The sequence below is a fragment of the Bacillus rossius genome, chromosome 1 (assembly GCF_032445375.1).
Source record: "Bacillus rossius redtenbacheri isolate Brsri chromosome 1, Brsri_v3, whole genome shotgun sequence".
NCBI classification, from domain to species: domain Eukaryota; kingdom Metazoa; phylum Arthropoda; class Insecta; order Phasmatodea; family Bacillidae; genus Bacillus; species Bacillus rossius.
In genome coordinates, this window is record NC_086330.1 from 135,551,844 (window position 1) to 135,568,383 (window position 16,540).

The following is a 16,540-nucleotide window of genomic DNA, read 5'->3' on the forward strand; positions in this document are numbered from 1 at the left end:
AGGGTCATATCAACATCTTCAGACGGAAGCCAGTCTATGAGCGCTGAATGGTTGCTCATGAACTTCCTCAACTTGAAGCCCCCTTTGGCAAGAAGAGCTCGGAGGTCCTTTTGGATGGCCAGAGCAGATTCAAGAGACTGAGAACCTGTAATCACATCATCGACATACACATCGGATTGCAAAACTCTTGAGGCAGCTGGAAAGTGGTCTTTCCCATCCACTGCCAGTTGTTGAAGAGTTCCAAGGGCCAAGAACCGAGTTGAGGAGACGTCTTCAATTGATAGTCCTGCACAGGTTCCGAGTCATAGAAGCACCAAACAATGCGTTGATAGTTCTGGTGCTGGGGCAGAACCAATATTTGACGGTACATTTGTTTAACATATGCCGTAAACACAAAGGCATGTAGCTGAAAGTTCAACAGTAGGTCAAAAATGTCTTTGCACCTTGGGGCCTGTCAGCAGTATGTCATTCAATGAGACACCGGATGAGCTCTTAGCAGACACATCAAACACTACCCGCAGCTTTGTGGTTGAACTCTCAGGCTTCACTACACAATGGTGGGGTATATAATATGCTGGTGTCACATTAATCTGATCTGGAACCTTTTTCATGTTACCCGTCGCAAGATAGTCTTCCATGAACTTTGAGTACGTCAGTTTGAACTATGAGTCACCTTTCAAGCGTCTTTCTAGGCACTTCAACCTATTAATAGCTTGGGGTCTAGAGGTACCCAACTCAGGTCTCAAGTGGCAAAATGGCAGGGACACACAATATCGGCCTTCTTCATTTCGGACAACATGGTTTCGCTGACAAACATCCTCAGGAGACTTGTGTTCTACATGTGGGAATTCTTCACGTTCATACGACATCATCTAATGGAGGGTAAGAAGTGAACACTGTGACACAATACGATGCCAGGCAGTATGATGGAGGTTCGGCTTCCACCTTTCCCATGAGCATCCATCCCAAAACAGTCAAGAGCCACTGGAGACCCCTAAATCTTGCCTCCAGTCATGAGAAGAGGAAAAAGGTCAGCACCAATAAGCAGGTCAACAGGACCAGGAGTGTCAAAAGAAGGATCAGCAAGCTTCAGATGAGCCACTGATTGACACACATCCGATGAGAGTTTGGCACTCGGCAAGCTATTGGTAATGCGTGGTAACACAAATACATCCAGGGCAAACTGATTATCTGGATTGCCCACTGGGGAGATGACAATTGATGTGGAGGATTTAGCCACATTCACAGGTGTACTGGACAAACCATGTATGGAAAGATGGGCCTGTCTAAGAACCAGCTGGAGCTTTAGAAAGCACTGTTCGGTGATAAAGCTGGCTTGACTGGCAGTGTACAACACAAGGCACGTACAACATAAGGCACACCAGAACGATCAAAAATCTGTACTTCAGCAGTTGACAACAATATTGTTGTTGAGGTAGGTTTAGCAGCAGTTACTGCAACAGTGGCAGGATTAGTCAGATGATGCTGGCTCCTTGTCTGAGTTGGATGGGATGGCGTCTTCATCTGATCGCTGACCCCCAAAATGCAGCATGGAATGGTGACGTGCCTTACAATGATGACATGATGACTTAGAGGGACACCAGTTTGATCAATTTGATGGAGAAAGACAATTCAGACACAACTTATGCTCCTTTACTATTGCATATTGTTCCTTGGGGCTACTCTACGAGAAGATATGCATGACCTAACCACATGAATGTCACTACACAAGAGACAGCTTTGCTACTGTGCAGAACTACTAATGTGTGTGTGTGTGTGACAATATTTCAAAGTCGACACCTGCCCAAAAATTTTGTGTCTGAAATGGACTTCTCATAAAAAACTTCTATCACCCAGATCGTAATTAATAAAGATGTCATCCCAGAGTTCTTTGGCGTTATGGCAGGGCAACGACCTGTAGTGTGGCAGCAACGGCGATGTGCTCATTGCCTACTACACTTCGCCTCTCTGAAAGGTGCAGTGATCTCCCATAAGGTAGAAACTTCATAAATGATCCAGAACAGGAAGTTGGAGAAGTAATATGGACATTTTACTCCTGGAACACTTTTTCTTACAGAAGCTTTTTTTTATGGACTGCATCACTGGAAGCAAAATTCAATCAAGTGTAAGGATTGAATTTAGTGTGATCTTGTGGTGGTGACTATTTTGAAAATATTAAAATATTGGATATTGCATATAGTATTGTCACCAGAAATAAAGGTGTATGGAAAATTTTAGCAAAATCGGTTAGGAGGAACTGGTTCTAATTCAGCTTGCATGATTTGACCTAACAAACTAAAAAACGTAAGTTAAATAAAAGCTTGTAAAAAACTGAGCCCCACAGACCTAATAATCCATTTTTTCACCACACTATTTCAACTTCTATGCCCTAACCAACTCATTACACAACATACACTTGACCTCTCACCCATATCAACCACTAAATCAACCTACCACTAAAATAAAAATCCCCCAACACACTCATTCTCACCAGCCCATTACACCCTACAAAACCACTATGTACTTATTCTTACCAACCTGCTGCACTGCATCTACCGCTACCTCTACAACTCACTATATCACGAACATAACTCAATTTCATGTCTGCTAAATAACAAGTAACTTACAAAAAAATTGTTTATTAACAACAAATATTCATACTTTACAATAAATAGATGTTGGCAATACTTCAACTATAATAGGCATAATTTGGTGGCTCAATTGCCTCTTGCAGTGATGCACAATTAATTCTATTCTTTTGCTGATCTGAAAAGAAACATGCAAGAAAAAAGTTACAATGTTTCAAACATGTATTGCACATGCAACAATTTTACTTTTAATCACTCAATTTTTTTAAATTTCATTAATGAAAATCATGATCTCATGCTGAAAATACTATTTGGTATACACCTAATAGAAGAAGAGGGAAAAGGAGGGACCAACAATGATCTCAAAAATGACCAAGACCCTAACTAGACCCCATTTGCCCTCAATGGTGATTCCACACAGGATGTGGTAAGCTCACTTACTTGGACATGTAGTTGCCACGGATGTCTTGCAATTAGTGATGGTTCGGTCAGTTCTCGGTTCCATCCGTTCTCAGCAAATTAACCGGCACTGAGAATTGTAAATATGTCGGTACTGGTATAGTAAACCTCCCCTCCCCTCCCCTCCCCCGCCCCCGTGAAAATACAATAGACTCCCGGTAAAATACTACAGTATATCACCAGCTACCAACACGAAAATTGCAGGCAACAACAACAAAGAGCAGTCTCCCTTTCCATTCCTTCACCCCCTGGTGCTAGCCGTTAGCCCGCCCACATGGAAAGCTAACACCAGCAGGAGGTGTTGACATTAAGAGAGATCTTTGTGCCGAGATCCTGAACCATTTTTGTCCCTCTTTTCACTAGCAGACAGCAATGAGCATTTCAACTGAAGTCAAATACAGGCTCAATATACTTTTAAAATTTATCAGAAAAATAAACTACGATTTAAAGTTGTTCAATACTAATTAACTGTAGGTATTACCTACGACATTTGCAGCTAGCTTTAAATCATTTATTACTAGAGATCCGGAAATATTGCCACTCATGACTTAGCGAAAATCACAAAAACACTATTAAACAGTAGGAAATGTATTTTAATGAAAGTAAAATATAATTTATTAAAAGGTATTTTCACTTCAAATTCACTCACAAACATATTTTATAATAATTTTAATCCTGGATTTTCGTATCTATTCACAAATATTCACAAATTTTTAGTCATTTAATATTTTCTTTAATCATAAAACAAATATGTGCAAATGCACGATGACAATATACACTGAACCATATATATATGTAGTACTGTCAGATGATATAGTACATTATTTATAATTCAGTGTGACAAATTATAGTATCCTATACCTAAAATTATGATACATGACAACAGATTATTAGTGTACCGTTGGAACAGCAGTGGGATGCAAAGATGATACATTTATACCAGTTTCAAACAATTAGCATTTGAAAAATTATATATCTTACTTGTTCAGTGTTTTATTGTTATTAAACCTGTGATATTATCAAGAAGACATTTTTATGGTGTATCGAAATGAACTCAAATCACTGGTGTACTATAGAAGCTGTCTTCAAAGATAACCAACATTAAACAGGTATCTAGGAGGCCTGTGCTGATTTAGCATTCAAAACAAAAACTTCCTTTGTTGTGTTCACTTGTGCTTGCTCTAAATGCTTTCAAGGCCACAAGACGGGTACTTTACACTGTTACATTCCTCCAGCACTAACTGGCTGAGTTTTTTTATCACTCACACAAACTTCTCCAATAAGATGTTTTTCCCTTAATATGCTCTTCTAACACATCTGGACTACGCCAGCCTTAGCACTTCCACCCCAGGCAATCAAATTTTTCCCAGCCACATAATTTCAAGCCAAAAGACCTAATGACAATAATAAATAATTCCAGTGTTTCTGAGGGGTTGAGTTTTGCACAAAAATGGATCCTTCATTATTTCATAGATATAAATATCTACTCCCTATTATTAAATATTTATTACTGTATATAGGTATTATAATTAGCTTCTCTGAATACACCTATTTTTTTGTAAGTAGAGTATAAGTGGGATTAATTTCTTTTATATATAATTGCATCTAGTGACACAAGAAAAAATTGTGTTACTAGGGGCTAGGTGGTTTGGTTGTGATCCAATTATTATGGTTAAGTGGGGTGCTGATGAGTAATTTTAAACAAACTCACCATTTATTAGAGCATACTGTATTTTTGGTGTAACTTGAAATTGTGTGGAGGTTAACCGAAAACTGAGAACTGAGAACTGAGAACTGAGAACTGAGAACTGGGAACCGATTTTTAAGAACCAGAACCGAACCAAGAACCGGGAAAAAAAGTAGAACTGACACATCACTACTTGCAACACATTCAAAAAGCAAATAGTGCTTTTGTCCAGCTCTATCCAGTATGGAAGAACAACAGAATCTATATTAGATCCAAACCCCGCCTGCATCTTCCAAAGTACTGTGAAGTCTGTTCTATTAAGGGAGTCTGAGACTTGAAAAGTGACTAAATTAATTACATCCAAGTTTAAATCTTTGTTAACAACTGTCTACGAAAAATTCTAAACATCTATTGGCTGGAAGTAATCTCCTACCATGAGTTATGGATGACGAGAGAGACAAATGGTCATGATACAGATAAAGCAATGGAAATGGAAAGGGCATACACCAAGGAAGAGAAATGGAGCCAATACATATGTGTCTGTGTGTCTATGTGTGTGCATCTGTGTCTGTGTGTTGCTCTGTGTGTGACTGTGTGTGTCTCTCTGTGTGTCTGTGTGTGTGCCTTTCTCTCTCACACACACACATACACACACACACAGTCACACACACAGACACACAAACCCCCAAACAAATGTGGCAAAGATCTGTACACATGAAGACAAGTGAAGAGGTTGGTTGAAAAAAGGACCAGATGGAAATGCTTTGTTAATGGCTTTTGTCCCACAAGGGGAAACAGGAATTCAGTAACGTCATTTGGTATGTTTAGCATCTTATTCATAGCCAGGAATGATTCTTATAGAAGCAACAAGTAGGGTTCAATTGTAGCACTGTTCCCCCTGCCCTAAACACATAAACACAAATTTTCATGCGAGCAGGTAAGGAATAAAAACTGCCCGTCTGAGAGACAAACCTTTACTTCATTTTTATGACGAACCCAAATATATCAAGAAAATAACCAGTCATGTAGTTAAAAATATCTTAAAACTGTCCCTTTCAGAGTGCCTGGTGACTCAAGGTTATCTTTCCCTCTTCTCTTCACAGATGACACTTTCAAAGAATAAAGGGTAGTAGAACAACCCTGTTCACCTAAACAGTGCAAAAAAAAAAAATTATCACTGTATATTTTTGTCCTTTGAGAGACACATGGGTATTTGCAGTACCAACGGATCAATTTTTTTGTTGTTGTGAAAATAAGTTTGACAGATTAAATGAATTATGGACAAGTAAAAGTTAAATTCTACCTTTCCTTTGCACAGCCAATTGAGAGGAAAGTAAAATTTTACCAAAAACTTCATGAAGATCTGTATAATTCTTCAAGTCAACGCTTGCTGTATTAAAGTTTTACAACAATAACTATAGGTATTATTTTTGTTTGCAATTAACTTGAGTAGTTAATGGCAATCTAAAACTTAAGTAAAAATATGTTATATTTAGAGATGGTGATTTATAGCATTTAAAATAATAATATTTAGCATTTTGAATTTGAAATTTAGCATTTTGTAGCATTTTTAAAAACAAGATTTAGCCAATTCTCTCATTATACATTACTGAAGAAAGGTATATTTTTAAAAAGCATTAAATAATACACATATTAATTATTTACAACCACAGAAATAAAGATCTAGCACAACTACAAAGATAGCCAATCTTGGCAGGTTTCCAAATAACTTTTTAGCACTTATGAGTGCAATAAATATTTTTTAGCCATGTTCGTGGCCATAGTTGATGTAGAGTGCACAAATAATGTAATGTCATTAAAACTCTTTTTTTTTTTTTTCAGTTTTTTTTCCTTTAGTTTTTTTCAATTTTTGCCTTATTTTGGTTTTCGATCATGCCAGAAACCGTTGCTTGCCGTTTTAACGACTTTTTTTCTTCATCCGATTTCTCAGTGAATTTTTTTTTTTTTTTGCAGCCTGATGTCCCTCAGATTTAATGTGCTTTTCAAGTACATTTTTTTTTCCCACTCCAGACGGCGATTACATAAATTGCACATTAAAATATTTGTATCACTTTTGTAGAACTGTTCACTTTTGTATTCATTTATGCGATCGCGAATGGAAATTACGTTTCGTCCCATTTTTACCACGAGAAATAACAGTATACAACACATTCACGAGTATGCGCGTATTTGTAAACACACCACCTTCCACAGACTACACAAGAACGCGGCTTTCACGTGAAACACAGCCAGAAAATGGGCGCGGCGAAGCAGAGATGTCGCAATATGGTGGCCTAAAAACTTGTACACTGCAAGATGACGGACACTCTTCCAGCTAGTTGTTCTTTGCTTTGTTTACAATCGCGAAGCACGGATGGCCATTCTTCAATTAATATTTACGGACAATAGTGTTGTGAATGACGTGACAATAAGATACTTGTGCTGAATACGCTATAAAATGATGGTTTCTTTTGATACTGAACTGAAACGAAATACAATCGGTAAATAAACTGATTAGGGTGAAGACGAATCTACGTTTTTTTACCTGGATTTCGCATTTATCTCGGAATAGTCTAGATTTTGAATTTTATAGCGGGAAAAATATAATTTAGCATATTTTCGCATCCATTTCGCGAAAACGAAAAATCACCATCCCTAGTTATATTATAGGCCTAACATTTAACAACTTTATATTTTGAATTTAAACATTTTAAATTTTCAACATACCCTTCTCAGCTGTTGGACGTACGTACCGTAGCCATGGCATCATTATGTAATACAAAGGTATAGTGTAAACACACCATCCAGTACTGTATACTGTAGTAGTACACTAACAAACTAAAAAAGAAACATCAATCACTGCCTCCCAAAAAAAGGCAGATATATTACTTCGACATTTAGACTTGATCCTGACACCCTCAAGGTGAGATTGCACTTTATTCAAGCGATGAAACACCTCATCACTTCCAGAAACACTGGCTAAATAACTTCTCACAGAGTCCAAAGCTTGTAGCGCCTCACTGTGGCTGCACGCTGGTACTGGCTCGTCCTCGTCATCCTCTTCCTCCGCTCCCACGTCTTCTTTGTCCTGCAAATGCTGGTCAATAATGTCATCCAGTGTTTGCACTTCTGAAGTGACCACAGCAGCATCAACATTGACAAACTCCTCAATAGTGACACCAGGACTGAGTGTCTCCCACTCTGAAGGCTGTACCCATACAGTGTTGGCTGCCTCTGGCTGGGTTGCAGCAACTTCACCTTCAGTTCAAAATCCAGCCTTCTTGAAGCAGTTTATGATCGTGTCAGACATGACTTCTGACCATGCCCACGCTATATAATGCAGAGCAGTTAGAACACTGATATGCATTGTGGATGGATCCTCTCCTGAATCCAGCATTGTAATGGCCTTCTGCACGAGTCGCTTCCTGTACTTCAACTTAAAAGAATGTATTATGTATTCCAAGGTCTAGGGGTTGAAGTTCATTTGTACAGTTTGCAGGGAAGAAAGCTATTTTTACATTACGTAGTGTAATTTCTTTAGGGTGGGCTGGGCAATTGTCAACTAGCAAAAGAATTTTGCGGTTTTGCACCCCCATCCTGGCATCTAATGCATGGAGCTGGGAACTGAAAAGGGCTTCAGTCATCCATGCATTTTTGTTGGCAAAATATTTGGTTGGGAATGTTTTGACCTAGGTTTTAAAGATTTCTCAACAACTATGGGAGTCAGCTTCTCTGTGGCATCAGAATTCACGAACAAAACAGTCAGCCTTAATTTGCCCAATTTCCCCCCATGACACTTCTCTCCTTTGAAATTTAAAGTTTTGTTCGGGAGTACATTAAAAAACAACCCGGTCTCATCAGCATAAAATATGTCATTACGGTGATAACCCTTCAACACATCTGGCAAAGTGTTTTTCCAGTGTTTAACAGTTTCCAGATCAACACTTTTGCTTTCACCGCAAACAGTATGGTACACAACATTATATCTCTTTCATCTGAGGGGGTAAACTCAATGCCTAAGCGATCCGCAATCTGCGTTGCTTTCTCGCGAATCAACCTGCCGTTCACTGGAATGTTTGCTGCCTTTGTAGCAACAAACCACTCCTTAACTAAGCCGTCCAGTTCTTGGTATTTGGACACCTTCACAGTTTTGATTTTTTTTGCCATTGGTCCACTTTGTTCTGCGGCATTTCCGATGGATGTTCGATTATGAACAATTGTGTTTAATGTAGACAATGGAAAATCCAATGCCTTGGCTAAACCCACACGCGATCCAACGTGGTTGTCAAACTGCCTCGAAATATTACATTTTTGCTCAAAATTAACTTTCAAGGACTTTTCAAGGACTGTACACTAATTTTTCAAGGACCACTATAAACAATAAATTACATTTGCTACATCAAATTTTTACTTGAATAAGTCAATTAAGGCTGTTTTGGCAACATTTCTAATTCTGCTTTTGTATGTTTAGTATGTTAAGTATGTTTTCCCACAGAATTAAATCCCTACATAAAAACCTACCTAACATTCACACAATACCTTAGTGATTTTTATATTCCTCTAACTTCTCACATAACTTGTCTATTTACTTCAGCAAGGGATGCCGATTTTTCTTTGGCTGTTCTCCGAAGGCTGTTGGACTTCGACACCATGGTTAAACTACCAGTTGCTTCCGCCTGTTCAGAGAACCCATCAGCTGATTTTGTGAGTTCATATATAGGTATATCTGCTTCAATTCTTTGTTTCTTGGTCTGGAGCTCATCTATTTCATCTGTGATACTTTTTCATTTTAAATTCTGCTGTTGTTTCTTCTTTGCGCCTTTTCTCTTCCAAAAAGCTTTGCCATTTTTGGCGTGCGCTTGCTGCTGAAGCTATCAGATCTGTTTACATTTGATACACCACGAACAGATGTAACATGCTGACAAATAATTCTCTGCGAAATTACTGTACGGTAGTGCATGTTTTCTACTTCAATTTGTCTGTTAACTGAGAAACCTCTCTCAACAGAGGCTTGTCCATGTGACAAAATCAGTAGCATTTTCATCACACACCATAATCCTGCGTAGTTGGAACTAGAGTTTGCACTACCAAATAACAATGAGTCCAAAACATCAGCTTCAGGTTTGAAGTTTCGAAACTGTGACGACGAACCAAACTCCCAAATAAAATCTTTGTAAGATGAAAGTAATGCATCGCAGTCTGTTTCTTCAACTCGCCCTGCAGCCACCAAAATTTTCTGTCCGTCGCTTTTTGCAGCCATTTACTGAATTTAGGGTTACGTAACCACAAATCGTTTAAAATACAGTTCCCAGGCATTGTGATAAATGTTAACAGTATCTCTCAAGTTGCATACATCAACACACCAAAAGCACTATCAAACACGCTGAAAGAAAAAAATAATAGAAAGAACTGTAGTTTTTACACACTTAGAGATAAAAACATCACATAATAAATACCAAAGTCTTTGCATATGTGAACGTGTACACAACGGTGACAGCAGCAAAAATTAAATCACAATGAAACTATCAAAGCCGGGAAAAACAATCACTGCACAACTCGCAGAAAGTATGAACTAAAAACGAAGTCGGAACTAATATTAAAACATTTCTAGAAATAACTAGAGCCCATGAAAAATGGTAAATAAAACTGCCTGATTTCGGTAAATAAATTGTAGGATTTCAGTGCTATATTTCGGTAAAAAAAAGTATTTCGGTAAAAAAAAAATATTTTTTTTTGTTAAATGAGTACATTTGTTCTACTAATTATTTAATTTCATGATACACACACAAAGCTGTACATGATACTTGATACAGCAATCACTAGATTCCTGCGTAAGCCTTACAGAAGTGGAAATGTTTTCTAGTAGATTATATACACATTACTTAAATATTACATCACAAATAGTGTCTAGAATTTTACAGTCTGTGTTTATGTATTTAAAAATTAAATAGGCCTATGCTATGTTCCTTTATAGAATTAATTTTTTCCTGTCAGGAGAATTGGCCACTTTGGCCAAATAGTTTGGTAAACATGTAAGAAAGGGTTCCCTAAAAAATTAGTTAATTACAATGATTATAGTACATGTAAAATTTCAGGCTCGAAGGTTTTTTTTAAATTTACTATAATTTTGTTTTACTACACATTTTCCGGCCTCTTTCCCATCAAATTGTGTTTATTAGGACGTTAGAACCTTAACACATTTCCTTGACTAACCTTTCATGTATTCATTTAACCATTCCCTCATAGCTGGGTGATCTAGCTTCTCTAGGGAAATATTTGCAGAAACAAATGCATGCACTGTATAGCTTGCAAATTTGACTTTAATTTCCTTTGCTCGTTTATGGAGAACAATATTATCCTCAAGTGTCACTTGCCTTTTAACTCCACAACCTGATGGCGATGTTTGACTTTTTTTCTTCTCTAAATGAGATGCTCGCTGTTTGCAGTGTTTTTCGCAAGTATCTTTCCTTTTCCAATCTACTACCATATTGCAAAATTTAAACATCATTATCCGCTTTTCTTTATTAAAAACAATGAATCCTTCATGCTCGTATTCTTTAGCTCGTTCAAACACTGATACGACCTTAGGCATTGTGAAGTATCAAGTAAACTTCAAACAAAACAAACCGCAACTACCTATTTTCGTTCACATTTACCTATTTACATGGAACGTAGGATCTTTTTAAACCTCATTTGGTCATTTCACATGACAGACGTATTGCGACGTAAAATCCCATAACCTCTCTGTTATTATTTACAAACAATACAACAACGGAACAGAGATAAGTATCTCTGCAACGGAAACGAATATGGCCAAACGGCTAACTTCATCCACATCCCGCTAGGATCGCTGATAAATGGTTGCCGCTTTCAGGCCGAGTGTTTGGTATTTATTTTGTTTCAACGTATCTATGGCGTATCTATCTCATAATAAAGATGGCTTACGATGTTTTTGTTTACTAAACGAATACGTTTTGAGGCAAAAGTATTATTGTGAAACTTGATATTCATATCGAGTTAAAATTCTGACATATTGCGGGTATTTCGTCAAACAACAAGAATATTGCAAATAGTAATGAATCTCGCGACATCGCCAGTTATTTCGTGAAAACGAAATGCTGTAAAATCAAAATAGGCGTTTGGAAACACATTTGTAAGTGCTTAGAATGAAAATCCAAAATCGTTAGTAAAATTTCGCGATTTCATCATTAACAAAATTCGAGTACCTCTAGAAATAACACTTTTCCCATTACAATTGCTCAGACAATGCCATACGATTACAGAAGCATGTAACCCGCCCGTGAGCTAATAGTACAAAGCAAAACCACCATCTTGCACATCTACCATATTTACTCCTGTGTACCGAGCTATGTCCAATAACACACAGTTACGCAAAGCACACGCATGATACATTATTTTAGACCATCCATAAACGATAATGTCGTGCGCCAATGGAACACAGAGAAATTCCCAAATCCAAATATGTATGTTTACGAATATTCACTCGGTTAGCGTCTGTTCACATCAGTAAATTATATTCTATAAATAACATAAACAAATTATGGTTTCGTATTCCTAAGCTAGGATTTTAATGGTAGGAAACTAGCTGGAATATTATGTTACCCGAAAATTCAAGGACTTCTCAAGGCCTTTTAAGGACATTGTTAAAGTTCCAGGACATTCCAGGACCTACGAACCCTAAATGTATTGTAAACATAGGACAAATGGCGGGACCAGCAAAAAATGTTTTAATTGACGGGAAAACGCTATTCGCGGGAACGTAATTGCCGGGTTCCACTGTATTTATTTATGAAGATGGTAGAAAAACAATTGTGGAAGTGAAATGGGAGCTGACGTAGATATACTTACAGTTGCAACTCCGATCAAACACTTCAGTCCCGATTTTCAGTCTTCTCAGGCTCGACCCTGTTCCACTTTGGGAGCGGGTGGAGGCGGGGGACTAGACTGCCCCGGAGGGGTGGGTTGCTCCTTGCCCTGGTCGTGGGTCTTGTTCCACTCCTTCAGTCCCTCTGGCAGCGTGGTGTCCTCTTCGAACGAGCCGGTGCCGGCCACAAACTCCTCGTACGTCGACTTCTCCGGGAATGGTCGTGGGCCAAGGAGTTCAATAAGGTCGTCACGAGTTAGTATCTCTTTCTTCAACAGCCGCTCGGCAACCTGGAACAAACACCATAATATCATATATACAAACAGCATCAATTAAAAACGGTGTGTTAGTAGGCCTGCATGTTCAATTGGTTTCATGGATGCTAACAGAATTAAAACTCTATGTAACTTTTTTTTTCCTGTGGAACACCTAAAAAATTTTCTGAAGTGGTAAATAAGTAGATTACCACTTTTTTTTAAATGGTGATGTCAGTTTTCCAAGGTACTGTTGTGCAACACACCAATAAGGTCAGTAATTCTGTTTCATTTATCATTATAAACATACAGTAAGCCCTGTTCAGACGTTTTTCAAGGGACTGGATGCTGAAAACTTCTCAACACGGAAAATTTCTTAAAAGGGAAATACATTTGCTTCATAAAAACAAATTTTATTCTAAAGACATACTGCTTAACTCAAAATTACACCTATCAATTATCATTGGCACGCTGAAAAACTTATACTATTATATCAGTACATTGAAAAATTTTAAATAAATTTTTTTAATAAGCACAGTAAAAATCAATTGTCAAAACACAAGGGAAAAAAAAACTAACATTCACTGATTGAAAAATACTGCATCAGAGTTGTTTGTTTCAACACGTTTTCATTTTGACACATCACAAAAGTACCCAGTTCCCATAAACTCTTCCTCACACTATCTGGAACATTTGGTGTTCCATGAACAAATAACCTCTTCTTGTTCGGGTGGTCAAGAGCCTGCTTTTCTGAAGCAATAAAATGCATAGTGTCCAGGATGTTGATTTTATAACCACTCGTTTTGGTACTTTTCATTCTTGTTATAAGTCGTAACACAAGGCGCTTACAAAAATGCAGTTTCAGAATTTTTATAATTCCCTGGTCCATGGGTTTTAGTCTGGATGTTGAATTTTGTGGGAATAATTCAATCTCGATGTTCCTAGGTTAGATATTTTCCTTGAAATGAGCAGGGCAGTGATCCATGAAAAGCAAAATCTTCTGATTGCACCCCATCTTTGCATCCAACACTCTCACATTGTCTTAAAAAATGCTGGCTGACATCCACACAGACTTGTTTGCATATTTGCACTTTAATGTCTTTATGTTGTTCAAACATTGTGGTTTTTTTGGTTTTACAATTACCAGCAACGGTAACTTTTCAGTGCCATCCATGTTGGCACCCAATAACACTGTCACTCGTTCCTTACTTTGTTTGCCTCCATGGCATTTTTCACCTTTTAAAACAAAGGTTCTGTCCGGAAGCATGTTGAAAAACAGACCACATTCATTGACACTGAATATATTTATTGGTTCAAAGTCCATTATAATTGCAGTCAACATTGTGTTTATCCAATTCTGGACAGTATCATCACACACACACACTCAGATTACCTACTTACAATTCTATAGACAATTCCTACTGTGTTCTTAAATCTGTCGAGCCAGCCATTCGAAGCATGAAATTTAACACCTAGGTTATGTGCTATTTGTACAGCTTTTTCTTTTAAAATTGGGTCGTTCATCGGAATTCCAAGTGCCCTCTGTCTTTAAGCCATGCCAAGAGTATAATTTCAACTTCTTCGTATTTACCAAACATTGACGAAACATTAGTAGCCAAAAGTTGGTCTCACTCATTATTTTTTCGTTCAAAGTAGACGGTGGCAACCCAAGTTTTTTGCCATACTCACTCTTGGTATCAAAGGATTTGCATCAACTTCTGACATTATTTTCAGTTTTTCTTCAAACGATAACATCTTCCGTTTAATGGGTCCTCCATTACTTGTAGATGTCATTATGCACTGTTTGCCACAACACTAAAAATTTATTATGCATGATAACCTTAAAAACACACCTAAAATTATTGCAAACCTAAAAAACGAGTAATGGATGGTGGTAAATATGGTTTTTTTACGTATTCGTCACGTGTTAAAACTTGAATAGGAAAAAAGGTGTGCAGATGGAATAGCCTCTCAATCTATATGAACGCAAGCAGATGATTGGTCCAAATAAAACTTCTAACAGCGTGTGGCATGTACCAGAGGTTTCGACGGTCATGTGCATTTCTCATTTGTCAGATGCTCTGCCTTGAATATGGGAAATAGCATGCAGATGGAACAGCCTCTCAGTCTATACAAATGCAAGCAGATGATTGGTAGAAAAATACACTTGTAACAGCGAGCAGCATTTAGCAAAGGTTTTGACTGTCTTGAGCAAGTTCTAATTATTTTGTAATTGTTCGGAAGAAAGTTAATTTTTAAAAATTAATGAAAATAGAGTTTAAAAGTTTAAAGAAAAAATATTATTAATTTATTTTTTTCCACAAACGCTGAAAGTTATACGTGGGAAGCAATTATTAACGCAAAAGTTATGAATGGGAGAAATTAACATAGGGATATATGGAAGTGATCAAAGGAACAATATTTTGAACTCAATAAGCAGGAAAACGTATTATGTGGGAACGTCTTAAGCGAGTTTTACTATATTTAAATTAGGTATGGGTCAATTGTACATTTTTTGGATTGTGAGTCCAAGATTTCCCTCGGTTTCAGTATTCATTGAGATTCCAAATTTTACTTCCTTTCTGTATACAATAATTGAAATTCATGCAGAAGGCAAACACGAGCAGTGGCTGCTTAAGAAGAATTGAATATGATGGACATAGCAGCATTCAGCTGGAAGGTAAGGAGCAGTGATTGGAGCAACGTCTAGCCGAAAATGAAGAGCAAGTTGCACAATAGCTGGTTCAGCTTGAACAGGCCACTGAACAGTATGTAGCAGCAGAAGGGCCTTTCCATGCGAAAGTAAGCCTTACCATGAAAATTTAAAAAATATTTGTATGCCTTCTTAGACATGTTTTCAATGAAAATAATAATTAAACTGTATGAATATGACAAACTACAGTTGATTTGATATAATTGGCAATAATTATTGTGTTACAAAGTTTACATATATATTGGCATGAAAAGGTAGTAAATATAACATTGTTTTGTTGGCAGGATTTACTATCCATCCATGTTGTTTTGCCCTTTTCTACAGACATTTAAAAATGATCTAGAGTTTTGGCTTTTATATGCAGCAACAATATCCAGTACAAGGTAATCCAATTTCATTTTATAAGTATTTGTATTATTATGTGTGTCAGTGTCACACCCGTAACATAAAACAAACAAATTTTTAGTCACAGATCAAAGTAAATAAAAAAATTGTTAAATATCCATTCTAAATGTAAGGTTAAGTATTGTCAAATAAAGTCTTTCAAGTTGGTGTACTAGAAAGTAATGTAATTTTAAATTTACCAATGGCCAAAAATTTGTCACACCCGTAACACTTATTGCATAGCCGGCCCTAGAGTTAATATAGGATGTCATAACCTTACAAATATATGTTCATGTGAGTTGAAAGCACTCATTACATAATTAGTTTACAAATATAACAAGGAAATAAGAAAATCGCATTAAATATTAATTTTTTAAATGCACATTTATACAAACATGTACATAATTTTTCTAATACAGAGGAAAGGAAATAATGTTAAATATTTTCATGAATTATCACACACAATGATCAGAATATTATAATGCTAATAATGTGTTTGCAGGTTTTATATTTTAAAATAATCATACGTATTAAATTCAGAGATGAAATCACAATTGTCTTACCCGTACA

The 16,540-nt window shown here is 37.0% G+C and overlaps 1 protein-coding gene across 1 annotated transcript in view; it reads right to left on the reverse strand.

The window, feature by feature from the left end:
- Positions 1 to 2,623: 2,623 nt before the first annotated feature.
- The window catches only part of LOC134546184 (AFG3-like protein 2), a 62,559-nt gene continuing 48,642 nt past the window's right edge, over positions 2,624 to 16,540 (reverse strand). The window contains exons 14-15 of the mRNA XM_063388771.1: positions 12,604 to 12,909; positions 2,624 to 2,766 (exon numbers count right to left, since the gene is read on the reverse strand). Coding sequence (XP_063244841.1) covers positions 12,649 to 12,909 — 261 coding nt within the window. The 3' untranslated portion in view covers positions 2,624 to 2,766; positions 12,604 to 12,648. The remainder of the gene's footprint in view (positions 2,767 to 12,603; positions 12,910 to 16,540) is intronic.